General features: G+C 34.4%; 1 protein-coding gene across 1 annotated transcript in view; it reads left to right on the top strand.

The window, feature by feature from the left end:
• LOC145269582 (DNA repair protein complementing XP-A cells homolog) overlaps nucleotides 1-20068 on the top strand; it is a 73965-nt gene that overhangs the window by 23018 nt on the left and 30879 nt on the right. The window contains exons 4-5 of the mRNA XM_080125330.1: nucleotides 2422-2530; nucleotides 4954-5122. Coding sequence (XP_079981456.1) covers nucleotides 2422-2530; nucleotides 4954-5122 — 278 coding nt within the window. The remainder of the gene's footprint in view (nucleotides 1-2421; nucleotides 2531-4953; nucleotides 5123-20068) is intronic.

Here is a 20068-nt window from a genome sequence, read left to right as displayed (position 1 = left end):
AATCAGTTCCTGCACTTTTTTCTTTTACGCCTATATCTCCGCTGTGCATGTACTCTTTTTTGGTTTCGTTTTTGTGATCGTTCTTTTTTATTTAATAATCATTGAAAAGTTTTTTCGGTCTTATTTGAATTACGAATTATTGGAATTAGTTTGTGTTTTTTTAAAGATTATTGAAAAGATTTTTAAAAATCTTCTTAAACTATTTTGGGAATAGCATGTATTAGATATCTTGTTTTTATAAAGTTTGAAATTTTGTTATTTTGATTTAAATAATTTTATTTTTATAATTTCATAAACATATTTATTATATAAATTCAAATAAAAAACATTTATTTTTAAAAGTAAAAAAAAAAAGTATTATAATTTCATAAACATATTTCTTATAAAATTTTAAATAAAATAAAAACTTATTTTTTATTTTGTTATTAAAAGTGCAAATCTAATTGATAAAAATCACTATGTCTGTCTGTCTGTCTCCATATTTTCAAACTCTATCTCTTCTGAAACTAAAAGTCACAGAGCGGTACCAGTGGCCTCAAATGATTGGATTTTTATGGACTGTTCTTTTATGGATCTTTAGCCGATTAAAATAGTTTTTAAAGGCTCAAATAATGGGTCAAAATAGAAAAAATCGTTATTTATTTTGTACATTTATCTTAGTTTATTTTTGATCAATTCATATGCATATCACATTGGTGCAGTCATAACGTCACCAGCTTTGAATGCTACAGTTTTGCTTTTGATTTCAATTCTAGCTGATCGCATCCAAATACTTTTTTTTTTTACTTTTGAAATCATGACTCTATAATAATAATATATATGAAATCTGGACATATTAAAATGTCATATTTAAGCATATTTTATGATCGGGCAAAAGCGCCCCCCCCCCGCTTGTAAAGACTAATTGTGTCATTTTTATCTGTATAATTTTGTTTATTTTTATTGTATATTTTTCAGTAATATCCTTTTCTTATGTTCTTTTTCAATAAATCACTTTCACAATAGAAATACTGAAGAACAATAAAAGTGGAGGAACTGATTTGCCTTGTCACCACTTTCGCTAGCAGACACACCGGAAGTTAGGAAGTGCATTAGCTCATTATAGTTGATTAAAGTAAAATTCTGTACAAATTCTTGAATTCAACAGAGAGATTCCTGAGTTCAACAAGGTGCACTTGAAGAAGGTTAAAGATAATGGCCAAAATGTTAAAATAGCATTCAAGATGAGAACAGTAATCCAACTAATCCAAATAATACCAATTCTCACTCCTCATCTCAAAATTTCTGAAACAGGATCATAATACACTAATATTTCTAAGTGGCCTAAATAGTCAAACATTAAAATCTACTAAAAATAAGAATGCGTAGGTATTTACATGAAACAAGCATTGATTCTCTGAAAATTCTCGTTGCTTCCTCAAAATCTGAAAGAACAAAAGTTTTGTTCAATTTATTAGTTCAAGTTGTAGTGAGCAGTCGGGAGAGGCAGCATCACACAAAGGCGATTAATTTTACATGTTTTTGTCTGAAGATACTGTCCGCTATCTGTGATATCTCCTACTATATAAAAGTCACTTTGTGTGTATGTGTGTGAGTAAGTTCCTACCTCATAGATTCTGAAACAACTGAGCCTTCTTTTGCAAATTTCACACAAAGGTAATTTATATGTCTGACAGTGTTCTTAGATATGTTTTGTACAGAAATCCATCCGATAAGTATGGAAAAATCAAAAAAATCCGAGATTAAAAATAGCTTTTGTCACTTAAAGATAAAAAATAATTTTTACCGGGGAATATTTTACGTTACACCGGTCAAGCGAGATAATAAAATTTCAGCAAATCATTTCTTCTTAAAAAAAAAAAGAAACAGATTTATTATAATCTAGAGATATAGCTTAGTGTTAGAGCATTCAACTACAGTTCGAATTATCCGTTGTTCAAGCCGGGGTGTACCTCACTATTTCATTTTAATTTTTTCTTATTTACGAGTTCAATTTACAATTTTAAAAAAATGCGGTACAATGTAAAATCTCTGTAAATCATTTCTTCGTTTGCATATTTTAAAACTAAACATTAATCAGAAGTGACTTTTCCAGGGCATTCATCGTCAATCTCAAATATTAGCTGACATGATATTGTGAACAAACACAGAATTTGATGAACATTATCATTATTATTATTATCATTATTATTTGATGAACGACATTATCATTATTATTATTTATTTATTTTTTTTGAATTAGTCCACCGGGCAAATTATTCCTCGTAATTATAATAATCAATAGAGGATTGATTCTATAATAATACATACACAATCTGCATATATTAAAATATCATCTTAAAGCGTATTGTACGGCCGAGCAATGCTAGGCTCCCATCTAGTTTATTATAATAAGCATTTTATATTTTCTTTTATCTCTAGGTCCAGCTATGACCAATAAAAAGGATTTGCTTTGTGAGGATTGTGGCCAACCATTTGTGGAATCCTTTCTTTATAAACATTTCCAGAAAACTGTGTGTAACAAATGCAGGTAGGTTTTCTTACCTCCCCATCTCTTTTTTTCTATCTCTATTTTTGATGCTTCTATTTTTCAGTCCCTTTTTTATTTCCTTACTTAGCCCACTCTCCCTCTTTGATGACTTATATTTAAATTCTTAAATTTATGGATTTCGTAAGCAAAAAGTTTAAGACAATGGAGGTCAATGAGAACTTTGATGTTAACAAAGTATATTTGGATGGTGAAGATGTTGAGGTTGTTCGGATGTGTTAAGAATGGATAAAATAAGTTCAGGAAACTCTTGCCATTACTAATCAGCATAGTGTTACAGTTATTAACCAATGGAACAATCTATCAGGCATGTATATGATGATGGATGGAAAAAACTTGGCCAGTAAATCATGCATTGTAATGTAAAACTTTGAAAGGAGAATAATAATATTGATATTTAATGTACGTTTTACAAATTGGCTTAGTTCTTATGATCTCAGAGGAAGATAAAATCTAAACAGTATAGATGTAACATGGTGCAGATGCACGTATGTAAAAGTGTTCCTTTTATTATATACTAGCGAGGGGTACCCGGCGTTGCCCGGGTGTTTGGAGGTGTGTGTGGAAACTCCGGGGTGGGGGTTTAAAAAAAAGTAAGTATAAGGATCGAACCCGAACTGTTGAGGCAAAGTTGTAAATTAAAGTGTGAAAAAAAAACGTGCGACGTTAACCATTGCCACACCGCGAGATGCTAACGGAAACACGTTTGAATTTATTTAATTATTCGGATCTGGCAGGTGCCCGTTTTAATGAGTTAATGAGGTCAAGTTTGACTGTGGGATAGTATCATTTACTGCGGGAACGCTTCCCAAGATGTTATAGGAAAAAGACTAACCCACATGCGGCGAGCGACAAATGTTGAACATTTATCTTCCTGAAATCGAGCAAATTAAATAGACAGGCGAGCTTCGTTGTTAACTTCGAGATATTACGATTTATATGTGATATAAAAAGTTGTGAAGCGACTGACCGCTTTTCTGAAAAAAGCCTTTTGTAGACATACAGAAAAAGCGAACACACATACATACATACATACATGCAAATTAGTTATCCTTTATATAATTGCTTGCATGTCCATGTCTGAGTATATGAAAATGTTTATTTTAATAATTTTTAAATAGAAAAAGTAGGCCTTTACTATCAATGCAGGAGTGAAAAAAAAACCATCAACTTTATAGGTATCTAGATAATGGTGTCAGACCTACACTCTGTATAGAGAACACATAAGGGGACTGGAAGTTGTCCAGCAGAGACACCTGAGAAGGATCATGAAAATCAAATGGAATGACTATGTATCAAACGTGGAGGTTCTCAGGAAAGCAAACCTAGACATCGTGGAAGCTACTCTTGCTACTCTGTAATTACGATGGACCGGGCACATTGCCAGAATGGAAGACGACCAAATCCCAAAGATTATCTTCTACGGGGAACTGGAAAATAGAACTTGCAAGGTAGGTCAGAAGTTTCGCTACAAAGATGTAACAAAGCGGCAAAGGTGATGAACATCAATGTTAAGAGTTGAAAAGAAAGTATTAGTTGGCTCCACAAAGGGAAGAAAGAAATAGAGAAAAATATTGGAGAAGCCTTAGAGCTGAGACACTATCCATAGCACGACCGCAGCACCTACATATGCAGTGCCTGTGACGAGACGTTTCACACAAAAAGAGGATTACGCCAACACTGAAGGATAAAGCATCAAGGCCCCGATTAGTCATCGTCAAGAGTGAAGGACCTCATGATGATGATAGATAATGATGACCTTAAATGTTATTAATAATTAATGGTTTTCATACTGTATTAGATTATATACTAGGTTTACTTGGTAGGTGATCGTTGCCCAGTATGTTTATGTCAGCTTACACTCCACCATTCTATTTTGTCTATAATTTTTACTTTTTCCCATAAGGTTGGATGGTTTCTTTTGACAAGATACATTTGAAAAAGGTTGGAGATGTGGTGAAAATTGTGGGAATGCAGGCTTACCTCTTAAACGGCCTTGGTCTGCACTTTGCTGACGCAGCGTCATGATGCTGAAAAGGGTCCAAGATGGCGCCTGCGGCCTTATATAAGAATGCAGTCTCACAGAATCCCGTGTGCTCTCACACACATATGCAAATATGCAAATTTAGAGGACTCTGTCTTTTATAAAAACAGGCCACTGGAGCAGATGGGACAGACGTGAAAATGAGTAATGGAAAGTACCGACGGACGACGCTGCTGCAGTGAGCTGAAGTTTTGTGTACTCTTTTTTTTTTTTTTCTTTGCAACAACAGGAGATTGCAAAAGTTTTTAGAATAATGTTGGAGATGAGAACAGTAGTCCTAATAATCCAAATAATCAATCCTTATCTCAAAAATATAGGAACATGAATTATCTAATAGAATTTGTCTTTATTTTCTTTTTAGGGAAGCTCATGAAGACAAGTATAGCCTCATTACAAGGAGTGATGCCAAAATCAAATATTTGTTGAAAGATGTTGACTTGGACAAACGAGAGCCAGTTTTAAAATTTATTCTTCGAAAGAATCCACGCAATCCAAAATGGGGAGACATGAAACTTTATCTTCAATCACAGGTAATGATAACTTCACAATATAAAATTATATGATGCGTAAGAATTTTGTTATCTCAGAAAACATTAGTCTGCCGTGATCTTGTACACCATGTCTTCAGGCTAGCAAAACTTGAAATTGATCGTTTAAAATTCTGATTCAGAACACAAATTAATATGATTGATTTAAAATAGTATTGGCTAGAAATTTTTTATTATAGGATTGGAGTGTACATTAAATAGATATGTTTTAATTATATGGTTATTCTTATAATTATAACACTTAAAATTTTAAAATGTGATGCTACAATTGTTAAGAAATAAAAAAAAAAAATAACTAACGAACGAAAAGAAATTAGGTTTAGGAAGATAGACAAAAGAAACTTGACATAAGATTGTTGGTTTGGGTGTGACAAATGCAATATAGAACAATGAATAGTGATATATTTAGTTTTATGACGTTGGAGAATGGCTATGAGTAAACAACAATCGAAATGATTTATGGACAATTAAGATTAACTTAGAATTGAGTTAGAAACTTAAACAGTCAGAGTTTGGAAATAGTTGGAGATAGATTGTGGCTTGGGCTAGGTTGGAAAAACTTTGCGAGATGGGGAAATAAACAGAGAGCAATGGATGAGCCTAGCCTCGACAGGGTATAGGTGTGAACCGTAACATGTAGAAACACATACGCAGGGTGTAACTAATATATTTGTGAAGCATTGAAGTTTGTGTTATCCTTTTCTTCTTGTGTTGTGTTTTATTTTTCGATTGGTGGATCGATCCATCCCCATCGACGGTCACCAGTGTGAAAAAACTGATGATGACACAGTCATAAATAGAACGATGGGAGAGCAAAACCATGGCTCACATTTGGGGTTGGCAGCTTGTCGGTGTGGGATAACGTAGTGCCACAATAACATCATGTAAATATGTATAGATTTGCAAATATTGTGATTTAATATATACTCTACACTCAAAAGCTGGATTGAATGAGATGGGTGGAAATATATACTAGCAGAATACCCGGCACCACCTGGGATTGAATGAGAAAGGTGCAAATATATACTAGCAGAAGACTCGGTGTCGCCCAAGTGGGTAGGTAAAATTATTTTAAATATGTGTTGTATGTTACCTGTCCTCGCGAAGGTAAAATTTTTTCATATAAATGTTGTAAATTACCTATTGTAGGGAAGGTGCAATTATTTCATACATGTTTAATAACCGTCTTAGGTAAGTAAAATATTCTTTTGCTCGAAATAGCAAATGATACATAGATGCTAAAACTCTCCGATTCTAAGAATAGCAAATATGTTCAAAATCAACTTCAATTTTTTCATTGTTTATATGATCCTTATATGATCCAGGTACGCCTTCTGGTTTTTTATAAACGAGAATATTTATTCGTAGATGTTCAGGGTGCACTTTGTGTGAAGGAAAGTTAATTCTTTGGGTTCCTAGCAGTTTCATGATGCAGGATGTTTTTTTTTGGGGGGGGATTAGCATTATTTCTTCTGTTGTTTTTTTTTGCTATAGTTTTTTTTTCCCTTCTGAATCTCTTTTTTTCTCTATCTTAAACCATATTTCTTTCTCTTCAATTCTCTTTTTTCTTTTTCTTTCCTTCTCTCTCTCTTAAACCCATTTGCTTCAAAGAAGGTGTATTATCAGCTACACCTTTCCATCTTTCAGATTAATTCCCATCACTTACATGGTGGTCTGACACTTAAAATAAAACATGTGGCCCAATGACAATATCTTCCTAAATATCAAAGTGGACATTTCGTCGCCAATGTCAACTTCATTTTGCTGAGAAATTACTTTTCTGCCCACCATATCAGCAAAAAAAAAACATATTCCAGGGTTTTGGAGAAAAGAATGAATTTTTTAAACTTTGTGTTAAATACCCCACCTAACCCTTATACAGGGTGAATTGGTGTTACCTGGACATGCAACATCATTACATTTCTTCTATAGTTATATTATTATTTCTGTAACAAAATTTTAAAGTATATTTTATCATCAGGATGGGCCAACTTAAGGACAGAAACAAAAAAAAAAAATCTCCAAGTTATAGGCTGTATTAAACTTTATGGCTTCTTAAAAATATGTTTGAACAAAATTGATAATTGATGAAAATAATAAATTTTAACAGTAGTATTTAGGGGGAGGAAGATTACCGGGGGCAAGTGTAGAAAGAAAAACAATTGGGTAAATAAATTAATACATAATTGAAAGCAAAACAGACATTTTAAAATAATTTTTTTTTTTTATTGAATGCTTACCAGAATTGATGATTCTAGAAATGTAACCAAACCATTACCAATTTATATTTTCTGGAAACAGGACATGATTAAACTGTTTATGTCAATTGAACTTTATTTAACACTAGCTGTATCCTGACACGCGTTGCTGTGGCTCGATTTGGTGTAATGGAAGAATCCCCATCACCGTGGTTGTAGAACCCTGAATGTTGTTATATACGAACGTGAGACAGCTTTTCCAACCAAAAAAAAAACGAAGAAAAATGAAGAAGAATGGAAAAAAATGGGTTCCTAGTGCCACCTCCTAAGAAAAATCCTGAAAAACGGGGGGGAAAAAAAAGAAATAAATGATGAAAATAGAGAGAAAGGCATTGAACAAAGCGAAATCTAATGTAAATCAGGCTGTTTTACAAAGGAAGAAATGATGTTAAACTTGCCGAAGGAAGAGGAAAGCCGGAAAGAGAGAAGAAATAAATTAAAAAATGGAAAGATCGTGTAAACGGAAACCGAGGAAAGAAAAAAAATAAAAATAAAAATGAAAAAGAAACGATCTTAAATTTGTCGAAAAAAGATGAAAAACGGAAAGAGAAGAAATAAATTGAATAATGGAAAGATGAGGAAAATGAAAATCAGAGAAAAGTTACATGACCCCCCACCCCAAATAAAATAAAATCAAATCAAAAGAAACGATGTTAAAATTGGCGAAGGATACGAAATGTAACTGAATTGAAGTATTAGAGTTTTTATTTTAATGAAAGAAAATGTAAAGGTTTTTGGTTTGTTTTTATTTTTAACCAATGTAAAAGTAAGTGTGGTGCGTTTCACCTAAATTGCAGTCCAGTTTTTATGAAAACCTTAACTTGTGTTTTTGGCCTTTTCCTGTATTTCTTACATTTGTTTATTATTTATTAATTAATTTTACTATTATTGTGGGGAAAAGAAGTAAAGAGAGCAAGACAGAGAGTCGAATTTACGATGTTCTTTCGTAGAAAATATATCAACAAAACAAATACAGTTAACTCTCAATTTATAAAAAAAGATTTATTACTTTTAGGAAATATTTCAATGAAAATAATAGTTCATTTATGAGTGAACAAAAGGGGGGAATTAGTTGAGATTAAGGAAGTTTTAAAATAATTGTTTACATAAAATTAATTAAAAATGAGCATGCGATAGTAGAAGGGGGAATACAAAAGTTAGTTACTGTGTCTGTGTGTTCACCCACATTGTTTTATCAGCCGACTCACCTGCTACGTTCACAGTGTTGTCGCGTTAGTTTTGAGCTGCAGACAGTAGTGATATATATATCTTCCAACACTATCTCTGAATTTTGTTAACTGCCTTTTTTTTGGAAAATACAGAGGTTTTTAAAGATTTTCACCGGCTCCCAGACACATAATTTTCGACAGCCCGGAAAACTCTCTGATTGGTCAAAAAAAAATCAAAACATTGAACCTCCAGAGCAATTCAGTAAAAAGAAAAAGGGCGCCTCTAGCCGCTTGCGCAGAAAACGTCTCGGGGCACTTGAATTTCCGGCAGCAAAAGAGTGAACATCGTAGCTCACCATATAACTTTCCGCCCAGTACACGGAGTTTAAAGGTTCATCGTTCATGATAAATAGCTTTGGGTTTTTTTTTTTTGTGAAGGAAAGTTTGGTAGTATATTTACATGTAAATGTAGGTTGGGAAAAAAATTTTTTTTTTTTTGTTTAGAAAATTTTTACATCATTTTTATTTTTAATAATAAAAATATGTGTTGTCCTTTTTCCACCTGATGGTTCTCCCGGACTTTGATTTAGTTTGTTTCTTTTCAACCTCTGTATCAGAGGAAGATACAAAAGTGTCAGATACTGGAAGGGGTGAAACAAAATCTTTTGACGTTGTTGAAGAATATCCAGGCTTCAATCTATCTATGGAAACGTTACTGTGTACATCATCAGACATTTTAATAGTAAAATATTTGCCATGACGATGTACTACTTGGAATGGACCTGTATATGGAGCTTCCATAGATTTTCGAATCCTGTCTGTTCTCAACCAGACGCTGTCACAAATTTGAAGATCCTTAGGAATGTACACAGCAGGTAAAGAATGGAGGTGTCCACTGGATAATCCGTCTGTGTCAAATTTCCGCATCTCCTCAGCTAGAGCTTTTATGTGAGCATCTGTTATATCAATGTTTGCATCCTCGTACGCATCGATTAACAATCTAGGTATCTGTGCATTAGCACCCGTAACTGCAGTAAATGGTGAATAATTGGAATCGTTGGGTGTAATCCTGATACCTAGAAGAACTATAGGAAGAGCAGACAACCAAGATTCTCTTCTGGCAATAATTGCTGTCTTTAATGTTCTGTGTGCTCGCTCGATCATTCCGTTTGCTTGGGGATGGTACGAAGTCGTTCTCAGCCTGTGGAACCCTATAATTTTTGACAGTTCTGAGAACAGCTCAGACTCGAATTGGCTACCTCTGTCTGTAACGACATGGAGGGGCTCACCAAATCGCGATATCCACAGATCAACAAAAGCAGTTGATACTGACGCTGCAGTTATTTCGGTCAATGGACAAGCCTCTACCCATCTCGTATTTCTATCGATGCATGTTAATAAATAACGATAGGGAGAGAAATACGGGTCTGTTTTGCTCTTGACTGGTGGTAGAGGGCCAACAATGTCAATGTGTACAGTTTGAAATCTGCTGGATGGCAATTCAAATGGATGCACGTCACTTTTTGTGTGTTTGTTTATCTTTGCTTGTTGGCAATGCTGACATTCCTTGCACCATTCCTTTATTGACTTGGCCATTTTGGGCCAAAAATATCTGGAAGTTATCATTTTAGTTGAAGCAGCAATTCCAGGGTGTGACAAGTTGTGTAAACTGTCAAAAACAGATTTCCGGAGCTTTTGTGTGACAAAAGGTCGTGGAAAAGGTAAAGACACGTCACATAGGATTGTATTATGTTCATTAATCTGATACGGCTTCAGTTGATCACATAGAGTTTTTGTTTCTTCATCAGTGGTTTGGTGATTGGCCATCTCCTGTAAGTCACAAATATCAATTGTGATTGCGTACGCTGGTCGCGATAAGCAATCAGCTACAATGTTCTGTGAACCTTTTATGTGTGAAATATCAGTCACATATTCACTCAAGAAACAAAGGTGACGCTGTTGTCTATCGGATTTTAAAGGTGTTTGGCTTTTAAAGGCGCTGCAGAGCGGTTTATGATCTGTTAATAACAACAAGTTTCTGCCTTCCACCTGATGTTTAAAATACAAGACTGCTAAATAAGCAGCTAGCAATTCTCTGTCAAAGGTAGAATATTTTTGTTGAGTTTGTGATAACTTTTTTGAAAAGAATCCAATAGGAATTGGTTGATTGTCAATCATTTGATGAAGTGCTGCTCCAACAGCGTAACTGGAACTGTCCATAACAAGCTGATAATTAGTAGCTTTTGAATCGGGATAAGGTAGAGCGGTTACACCTGATAAACTTGTTTTTATCGTTTCAAAGGATTCAACTTCCTTCTTTGTAAAATCTATTTTCTTAGATTTTTGATTCAACCGAATACACTCGGTGAGTGGTAAACTGATTTCACTGAAATTTGGAACTAATTTTCTGTAAAAATTTGCCATGCCAAGGAATCGACGCAGTGATTTTGAATCGTTTGGTTGAGGAAATTCATTTAATTCGCGGATTTTCTTGTCACTTGGCTTAAGACCATCAACAGATATGTGAAATCCCAAAAATTCAAGTTGAAAAACATTGAAAATACATTTAGAAAGGGAAATTTTAAGGTCGTACTCACTGAGTTTCTGTAAAACAGTATCGAGGTGTTTGGAATGCTCTTCTTCACTATTTGAGAAAATAAGAATATCATCGATGTATATAAAAATACAATCGATGTCGCGGAAAATATTGTCCATCATCCTTTGGAAAGTACTAGATGCGTTCCGCAAACCGAAAGGCATGTAATTGTACTCATATAAACCGAAGGGTGTTGTGATGGCTGTTTTGCACACATCATCCGGATGGACTGGTACTTGGTGGTAAGCAGAAGATAAATCAATTTTTGAAAAAACTTTCTTACTGTGCAGTTTTGATGACAAGGAATTTATGTTTGGCACTTGGTATCGATCTGGTTTTGTTATAGTGTTTAGTAACCTGTAGTCACCTACAGGTCTATAAGTCCCATCAGATTTATTCACCATGTGCAAGGCCGAACTCCACTCTGATTTAGAGGGGGATATAATTCCGGCATTCTGGAGTTTCCTGAATTCCTCTTTTGCTATGTTGTATTTCTGGGCTGATAACTGCCTCGTTTTAGAGAAAGATGGAGGGTTACTGCCAGTTTCAATTCTATGAAACACTTTAGGTTTTGTTGCATTGGAATCGCGATGTGGAGAAATTAAGTTGGGATATTTTTGCGAAATTGTGAACTGTTGTGTCGGCAACGTTATCCGAGCATAAAGCAATGTTCATAAGTATTGGTGATGGCTGTGCGTTTGAATATCTTTTGGTTGTTTGATCAATCAATTTGTTATTTGTGCAATCAACTATTAATCCAAAATGATTCAGAAAATCATAACCTAGGAGAGGTCTGGTAGTTTCTGCAATGAGAAAGGTCCAAGTGAAATCACGCCTCAAGTTATGAAGTGCCAGGTTTAATACTGCTTGACCGGAACATTCAATGTTCTGACCGTTAGCTGACACAATTGAGATGTTTGTTGGGTATATAACTATACCGCTTATATATTTTCTTGGGATTACAGATATTGCAGCTCCCGTATCCACAACAAAATTCAATTTTATAGTTCCTAACCGTGCGGCTACTTCAAGAAGCGGCGAAGATGTGGAAGCTATCACGCTTCGCCGGGTTAGTTTTCCGATGTTTTACTAAAAGCAGGGGAGGCAGGACGAGAACTGGGTTGCATTTGCACATTCCGTTTGTCTGGCCATTTACACCATGGTTTGCAATATTTTGCACGTTCGGCAAAATATAGATGTGAACGGCAGATTTTGGGTCTCTGATCCTTGTTAAAAGGACGAACTCCATTTGGACAATTATATGATTTTTGTGACGGATTACTTTTTCTTTGAGATCCGTCATCACTCTGGTTACGATGGTTTTGGTTCCATGATATCTGTTGTATATGCGTGGCTTCCTGTCTATTAAAATATAACAGCAGGTCATCGGACATTTTACCAAGTCTTTCCAGATCGAGATCAATTTGTGCTGCTACCACGGGTTTGATCGAATGAGGTAGGGCTTGGATGAACTTATGTCGGACAATGTCTTCTCCAACACCAATTCTACCTGCTAACGACATGAGTTCGTTCAAATAAATCGAAGGACGTCCTGTCATGATTGAAGATGACATTAGTTTGTCCAGCATTTCAGGCTTTGATTTTTCATACTGATTAATCACAGCATCTTTTAACTTATCAAAGTCTTTTGATTCCAGTATGCTGTTTTGTAATTTTCCAACTATATCCGTTGGTAGTGACGCGAGAATATGATAAAATTTTTGTCTTGGTTGCTTAATGTTCATAATACTGAACTGGGCTTCCATTATTGAAAACCAAGCTAGTACATTTGAATCAATAAATGCCGGAGTTTTCATCGCAATTGACTGCACTGGTTTATCTTGTTCTGCTGCCATGTCGACTTCGTTTTCTGCCATTTTAGTTTTCCCTTTTGTTATTCACACTTTTGCTGTATGTTGTCTTTTATAATTTTGTTATGAAGATAGGTTTTTATGTTAAAATTTTTTTTTTTTTTTTTTTTTTTTTTTTTTGAAAAGTAGATTTTTATATTCAGAAGGATTTGTTTTATCGTTTTCATACAAAAATTTTTTTATTTTTGTTGAATTTCCATAGTTTTTCGCGACCTTGGTGAAATTGTTTCTTGAGTTTTTTTATTTACTTTTGTTGAAATTCACATCAAAAGTTGGTTATTTGAAGTATTAGAAGGCAGTTTTTTTGTTTGTTTGTTGGTCCATGGTGAATTTGTAGTGAAATTATTTCTTGGGTTTTCATTTTGTTTAGTTTCATTGAAATTCACATCAAAAGATTGGTTACTTGAAGCATCAGAAGATAGCCTTTTTTTTTTATTTAATTTTTTTTTTTTTATAGAAATGTTTGCGTGTTCAAAATAATCACGTCGGTGGGTCGCCAGTTTTGGCCTTTTCCTGTATTTCTTACATTTGTTTATTATTTATTAATTAATTTTACTATTATTGTGGGGAAAAGAAGTAAAGAGAGCAAGACAGAGAGTCGAATTTACGATGTTCTTTCGTAGAAAATATATCAACAAAACAAATACAGTTAACTCTCAATTTATAAAAAAAGATTTATTACTTTTAGGAAATATTTCAATGAAAATAATAGTTCATTTATGAGTGAACAAAAGGGGGGAATTAGTTGAGATTAAGGAAGTTTTAAAATAATTGTTTACATAAAATTAATTAAAAATGAGCATGCGATAGTAGAAGGGGGAATACAAAAGTTAGTTACTGTGTCTGTGTGTTCACCCACATTGTTTTATCAGCCGACTCACCTGCTACGTTCACAGTGTTGTCGCGTTAGTTTTGAGCTGCAGACAGTAGTGATATATATATCTTCCAACACTATCTCTGAATTTTGTTAACTGCCTTTTTTTTGGAAAATACAGAGGTTTTTAAAGATTTTCACCGGCTCCCAGACACATAATTTTCGACAGCCCGGAAAACTCTCTGATTGGTCAAAAAAAAATCAAAACATTGAACCTCCAGAGCAATTCAGTAAAAAGAAAAAGGGCGCCTCTAGCCGCTTGCGCAGAAAACGTCTCGGGGCACTTGAATTTCCGGCAGCGAAAGAGTGAACATCGTAGCTCACCATATGTTCATTCGTAATTGTCTCCTGTGAACGGTCACGGATGGTGTAAATGGATGGCGGTGGAAGTATAAATTCATTAGAGAGAGAAGACTTTACTTTATTGATCGTAACCGGTTTTGGCAGTGGACTCTCACCAGATAAAATATAGGAAGCTCCGGTCAGCGAGGTAGTGGATAAGTAATATACCTATAACACACCTCAGATATTGTGATGCAGTTTGTGCACAGTACATCTGCATAAAATGTCTAGATTTTTTATCCTATTAAGGTCAAACTCGGAGGGGAAAAATGAGTTCATTTTATATATATATATATATATATATATATATATATATATACACTTGTGCCCGATATTATTCATACCCCTCGGATCTTTGAGATTTCTATAAGAATATTGCTCAAACCAGAAGGTAGACAATATTAAAGGGATTTCAAACAATAAATCAAGCATAAACATTTAATTTAAACTCAACAAATAAATAAATTATGTAAGTTTGAAACATTATACAAAGAAAAACAATAATGGCACTAGTTCAAAATTATTCATACCTCTCTTACTAATAGTCAATAGCATGCCCTTTATTCTTAATAACTGCCTGTAACCGTTTTGGATATTTATCAACAAGGTTTTTACAAGCATCAACAATGATTTTTGACCATTCTTCAATGCAGTAGTTCTCCAACTCCCTCAAATTTCTAGGTTTCCGCTTTTTAACCTCAGTTTTCATTATGCGCCAGACGTTTTCGATAGGGTTCAGGTCGGGACTCTGGCTAAGCCATTCCAAAACATTAATTTGATTATCCTCAAACCATTTCTTGACTATTTTGGCAGTATGTTTTGGATCATTATCCTGTTGAAGGACCCAGTTTGGTCCTAAATGGAGCTTCTCCGCATCCTGTCTAATGTTTTTCTGGAGTATCTCCAAATATTGCTCCTTCTTCATGGTTCCAACTATCTCGACCAAACTACCTTGACCACTAGCCGAAAAGGAGCCCCAAAACATTAGGCTACCACCACCATGTTTCACCGTGGGTATGGTGTTCTTTGGGTTGTAAGCTTCTCCTTTCTTCCTCCAAACGTAAGAAGCATCCATATGGCCAAACAATTCAATTTTTGTTTCGTCAGTCCACAAAATACTTGGGAAAACGGACTCTGGAGAATTCACATGGGTCCTAGCAAACTTTAGACGTGCTGCAAGGTGTTTTCCGGTGTGCAATGGAGTCCTTCTTGGTCTTCTTCCTTTCAGACCATTTTCATGCAGAGTCCTTTGCAATGTTTGCCTTGATATTTTTATGCCAGAAGACTCCAGATTTTCTAAAATGTCCTTAGTAGTGGTGGTTGGATTTGCATTAACACTTCTTACAATATTCCTGGTGGCTCTAGCAGACAGTTTCCTTTTCCTTCCTCTACCAATCTAGTTGTTTGTTGTGGGGTGGCTCTGGAATCTTTTGATGATGCTCTGTACTGTTGCTGTAGGGACCTCAAATTTCTTGGAAATTGACTTGTAACCTAAACCATCCTTATGTGAATTCACAATTTTAGTCCTAAGATCATTACTAAGCTCTTTTTTCTTCCCCATTCTAATAATTTTTATTCTTTTATTGGTTTTCAGTTGATATCATTTTAATTTCTGAAAAAATGCAAAAAACGAAATGAAATTAATCAAAGGTTGTATAAAAGCATTCAAAATAAGAATCAAACAGGAAACAGACAGTCAGAAACTCGATTAATACTGAAAAAATAAGAGGGTATGATTATTTTTGAACATTGCAGATTTTATAAATAGCTGTATATTTCTTTTATTACAAGTATCCCGAGATTTTAAAATGACGAAAATGATCAGAAGAGGTTTATAAAGAATATGTATCAATATGGACGTAAACAATAAATTCTTACAAAGTTACATCTAATAAACTCAATTTTCAAGGGGGGGTATGAATAATATCGGGCACAAGTGTATATATATATATAAAAGATAGATAGAAGAAGAAGAGAAGAGATTATACAAAAACTTGTCTGGTTTTCTTTTTTATGTCAAATTCTTCCAAGAAACAAGATTAGATCCTGAGTATAACTGTAAAAGACCTTCAGTTCTGAGGCCCCATTTTGGGGTGTGGGGAAAAAAGAATTGCCCCTTAGTTACCATTTCTCCCGGGTTCACTTTGACCAAGAGTGCTAATACCTATTAGGACATCTGGTGCTACCAAATCGGGCTTTCTGAAGATACTGGCTTCCTGATCAAGAATGCATTACATGTGACCATGGACCGCCTGTGAAGTTAATATTACCTTGACACTTCCTCCTTCGAAGGAAGCTGGTTCAACCCACCTAGAGTAAATGCCATAGAACAACAACAACAACAAGGTTAATACCTCTAGATATTTCTACTGAACTTTCACATAATCATCACTTTAATCTCACTACAAAATATTTTCAGAGTTCTTTGAAAATTGTGACTTTTCCTTTTAGCTAGAAGCAAATTGTAGCATTTGTTCTGTTCTTTGTTAGTGAAAAAGCAATTCTTCTAGACTGAGGCAATTTTTTTTTTCCAAATCCAGAGTGTCCTTTTTTGGGGAACTGGACTTTACATACATTAAAAAAGCTGACCTTGTGTCTAACTTTGCTCTGGTGGACAGGCAAGTGAATACAAACAAATCCCAGTCTTTTAAATTGTTTCTATTGCATACTAAATTTATCATTTTTCTTGAACAAAAATAATGTTTTTAATTTTAGAAGTGTCACACAATAAATACGGGGGTCATTCCAAAAGTAAAGCCTCGTACGTATTTGTTTCAAATTTGAAAAGTTGAAGATCTACAAAGACGCTTGTGCTACCATTAAAACAAGCAGCCTTTTCTTCTCCAGAATTTGTTTATCTACATAGTCACCATCATTCTTAATGCACTTTTGCCAGCACTGAATGATGGCTGTGCATGGGCGTCCAGAGCGTGTTTTCTCTTATGACGGCCCTTTCAAAAGTAATGCTTTCTATTGTTTTTAATTCTAAAAGTTCAAGAGCTATGGCAACAGGAGTGGTACCATTAAAACGAGCAACTTTGTGTGCTTCAGAATTTACTAGCGAGGGGTACCTGGCCTTGCCCGGGTATTTGGAGGTGTGTGTGGAAACTCCGAGGTGGGGGTTTAGAAAAAAGTATAAGGATCGAACCCAAACTGTTGAGGCAAAGTTGTAAATTAAAGTGTGAAAAAAAAACAAAAAACCGTGCGACGTTAACCATTGCCACACCGCGAGATGCTAACGGAAACATGTTTGAATTTATTTAATTACTTGGATTTGGCAGGTGCCCGTTTTAATGAGTTAATGAGGTCAGGTTTGACTGCAGGATAATATTTTCCCAAGATGTTATAGGAAAAAGACTAACCCACATGCGGCGAGCGACAAATGTTTAATATTTATCTTCCCGAAATCGAGCAAATTAAATAGACAGGCGAACTTCGTTGTTAACTGTGAGATATTACGATTTATATGTGATATAAAAAGTTTTAAAAAGTTGTGAAGCGACCAACCGCTTCTCTGACAAAAGCCTTTTGTAGACACACAGAAAAAGCGAACACACACACATACATTTTCGCTTTTATATTTATAGATTTTTCTACATAGTTAGCACTTTGTCCATGAATCCAATGATGTGTCTCTGCTTTTGACACATGTCCCTGACAGGGATTGCTTTCTTGGAGTCTCACACCAACAATATCTGTAACTAAGTAATGAAACTTTTAGGCCATGAATTCATAAGTTCTGTCATCATAACAATGCAATTTGCAATCACCTTTGATCCATTTGGACGGAAAAAAAAACATAGGAGGTATTACTTTTCGAATGCCCCTCATAATAGTAGTAATTCTTTCATATCGAATGTAGATATGCGATAGTGGGGAACATTATTTGATGATTTTTTTCTTGTTCGTAAAGAATGTGCTAACATCCACGCTGACAATTAAATTTGTATATCATACTTAAAAACATGTACAAACAGATTAAAAACACATGACTATTGAATGGCAGAAGAAAACGTTGTTTAACAAACACAGCATATTTATACACAACATTAGCACTACAGAAAAACAAAAAAATGAAATTAGGATTTAGTTTGCTTCTAAAATCATTTAATAAACTCAGCATGAAATTAAAACTCGGACTTTTATTGTTTATTCATTTTCAGTTTTTATTTGTTATTTTTTCATCCAATGTTTTGCTTATGGTTTTTATTGACTCATTACACCTTTATGCAGGCTGTCCAAAAATTCACTGAAGAGTTTTGAACTTAAATAGATTCTTTATTTTTGATAATATCTTTCTGTAATTATAACACAATCTGACAAAGACATTGGGAAATAAAAAAACAAACATGCAAAATTTAAACAATCTTTATTTATGAAAAATAAAGTCTTTTAAACGTTGTCCATTTTCAGCTTTGCATATTTGTGCTCTTTCCAGAACATTATTCATGACAGATTGCAGAATCTCTAGATTGCAATTTAACCCCTTTATTTCGTTCCTGATGTTTTCCTTCAATTCTTGCAGGGTTTGAGCTTTGTTAACATGGATTCTTTCTTTAAAATATCCCCACAAGAAAAAGTCAGGGCTTGTCAAGTCTGAGGAATGTGGTGGCCATTTGACATAACGAGAGATAATGTTGTTGCTAAAGCATTGCTTGAGAAGCTTCATGGTGTCTCTTGCTGTATGTTCCATTGCCCCATCTTGTTAGAACCATAATCCAGGCCTATTTTGAATTTGTGGGTGCAGGAAGTCTGGAATCATAGTCCAGTAATAGAGACAGCATTTTTGTCTTGATCTTCAAAAAAAATAAGGTCCAATAATCTTCTCCTCCATTACTGCACACCATAGAGTGCACTTTATGGGATGCAACTGCGTTTGATTAATTGCCCTTGAATTTTCAGAGCCCCGAAATCTGTAATTTTGTTTAACAAATCAATTCAAATGAAAATGGGCTTCATCTGACATAATTAACTTTTGCAGAAAATTGGAATTATTTTGAACAAGTTTTTGCAATTGAACTGCATATTGAATCCTTGTTTTAAAATCTTCAGTCTTCAAGTGTTGAACAAACTACACTTTATAAGGAAAGAGTTTTAAACTGTGCAGAATATTGTGTAGTGAGCTTCGACATATCCCACGTTGTCAAATCAATGTTTCAGGATGCTGTTCCACGCTCTCTCGCACTCTTTCCCTATTTTCATTTGTGATAACGTTTTGAGATCTGCCAGCTCATGGGAGATCAAGTACAGCTACTTGTTCTTCAAATCGGCGCACAATGTTTCAAATTGTGTTGTAACTTGGGCTATCTCTTACATGAAAATGCTGTCGATAAGCTCTTTAACTCAAAACAATTGACCCCCCGATTTTGTTATAACAATTTCACAACTAGCATATTTTGTTCAATGCTATACTAATCCATAATTAATTTCCAAAATATTATCTGTAAAATATCTAAATAAGAGAAAACCATAATCATTGATAGTAAAATGACAAATGTTGGCATATGCTCTGATATTATTGTAGCTCCTTTGTTAAAACTGCTGGTGTCCCTGCTAGATATAAGCTAGCAGATATAAGATATAAGCTAGCAGGGACACGTGGTGTAGCCCGGTCATAAAGTGTGCTTAAATATGATATTTTAATTCTTGCAGATTTTGTATATATTATTATAGAGTTAATGTTCTATCGATTTTATTTTTATATATTCTAAAGTTGCGATTTCAAAAATAAAAAAAATATATCTATATGACTTGAGTACATCAGCTTGAATCGAAACCAAAACTTATGAAAATATATATATATATATATAAATATATA

Source organism: Euprymna scolopes, chromosome 4 (genome assembly GCF_053919585.1).
Source record: "Euprymna scolopes isolate OS-2025 chromosome 4, ASM5391958v1, whole genome shotgun sequence".
Taxonomy (NCBI): Eukaryota; Metazoa; Mollusca; class Cephalopoda; order Sepiida; family Sepiolidae; genus Euprymna; species Euprymna scolopes.
The sequence above is the reverse complement of the archived record's forward strand: the minus strand, read 5'-3'. Positions and strand labels throughout refer to the sequence as shown.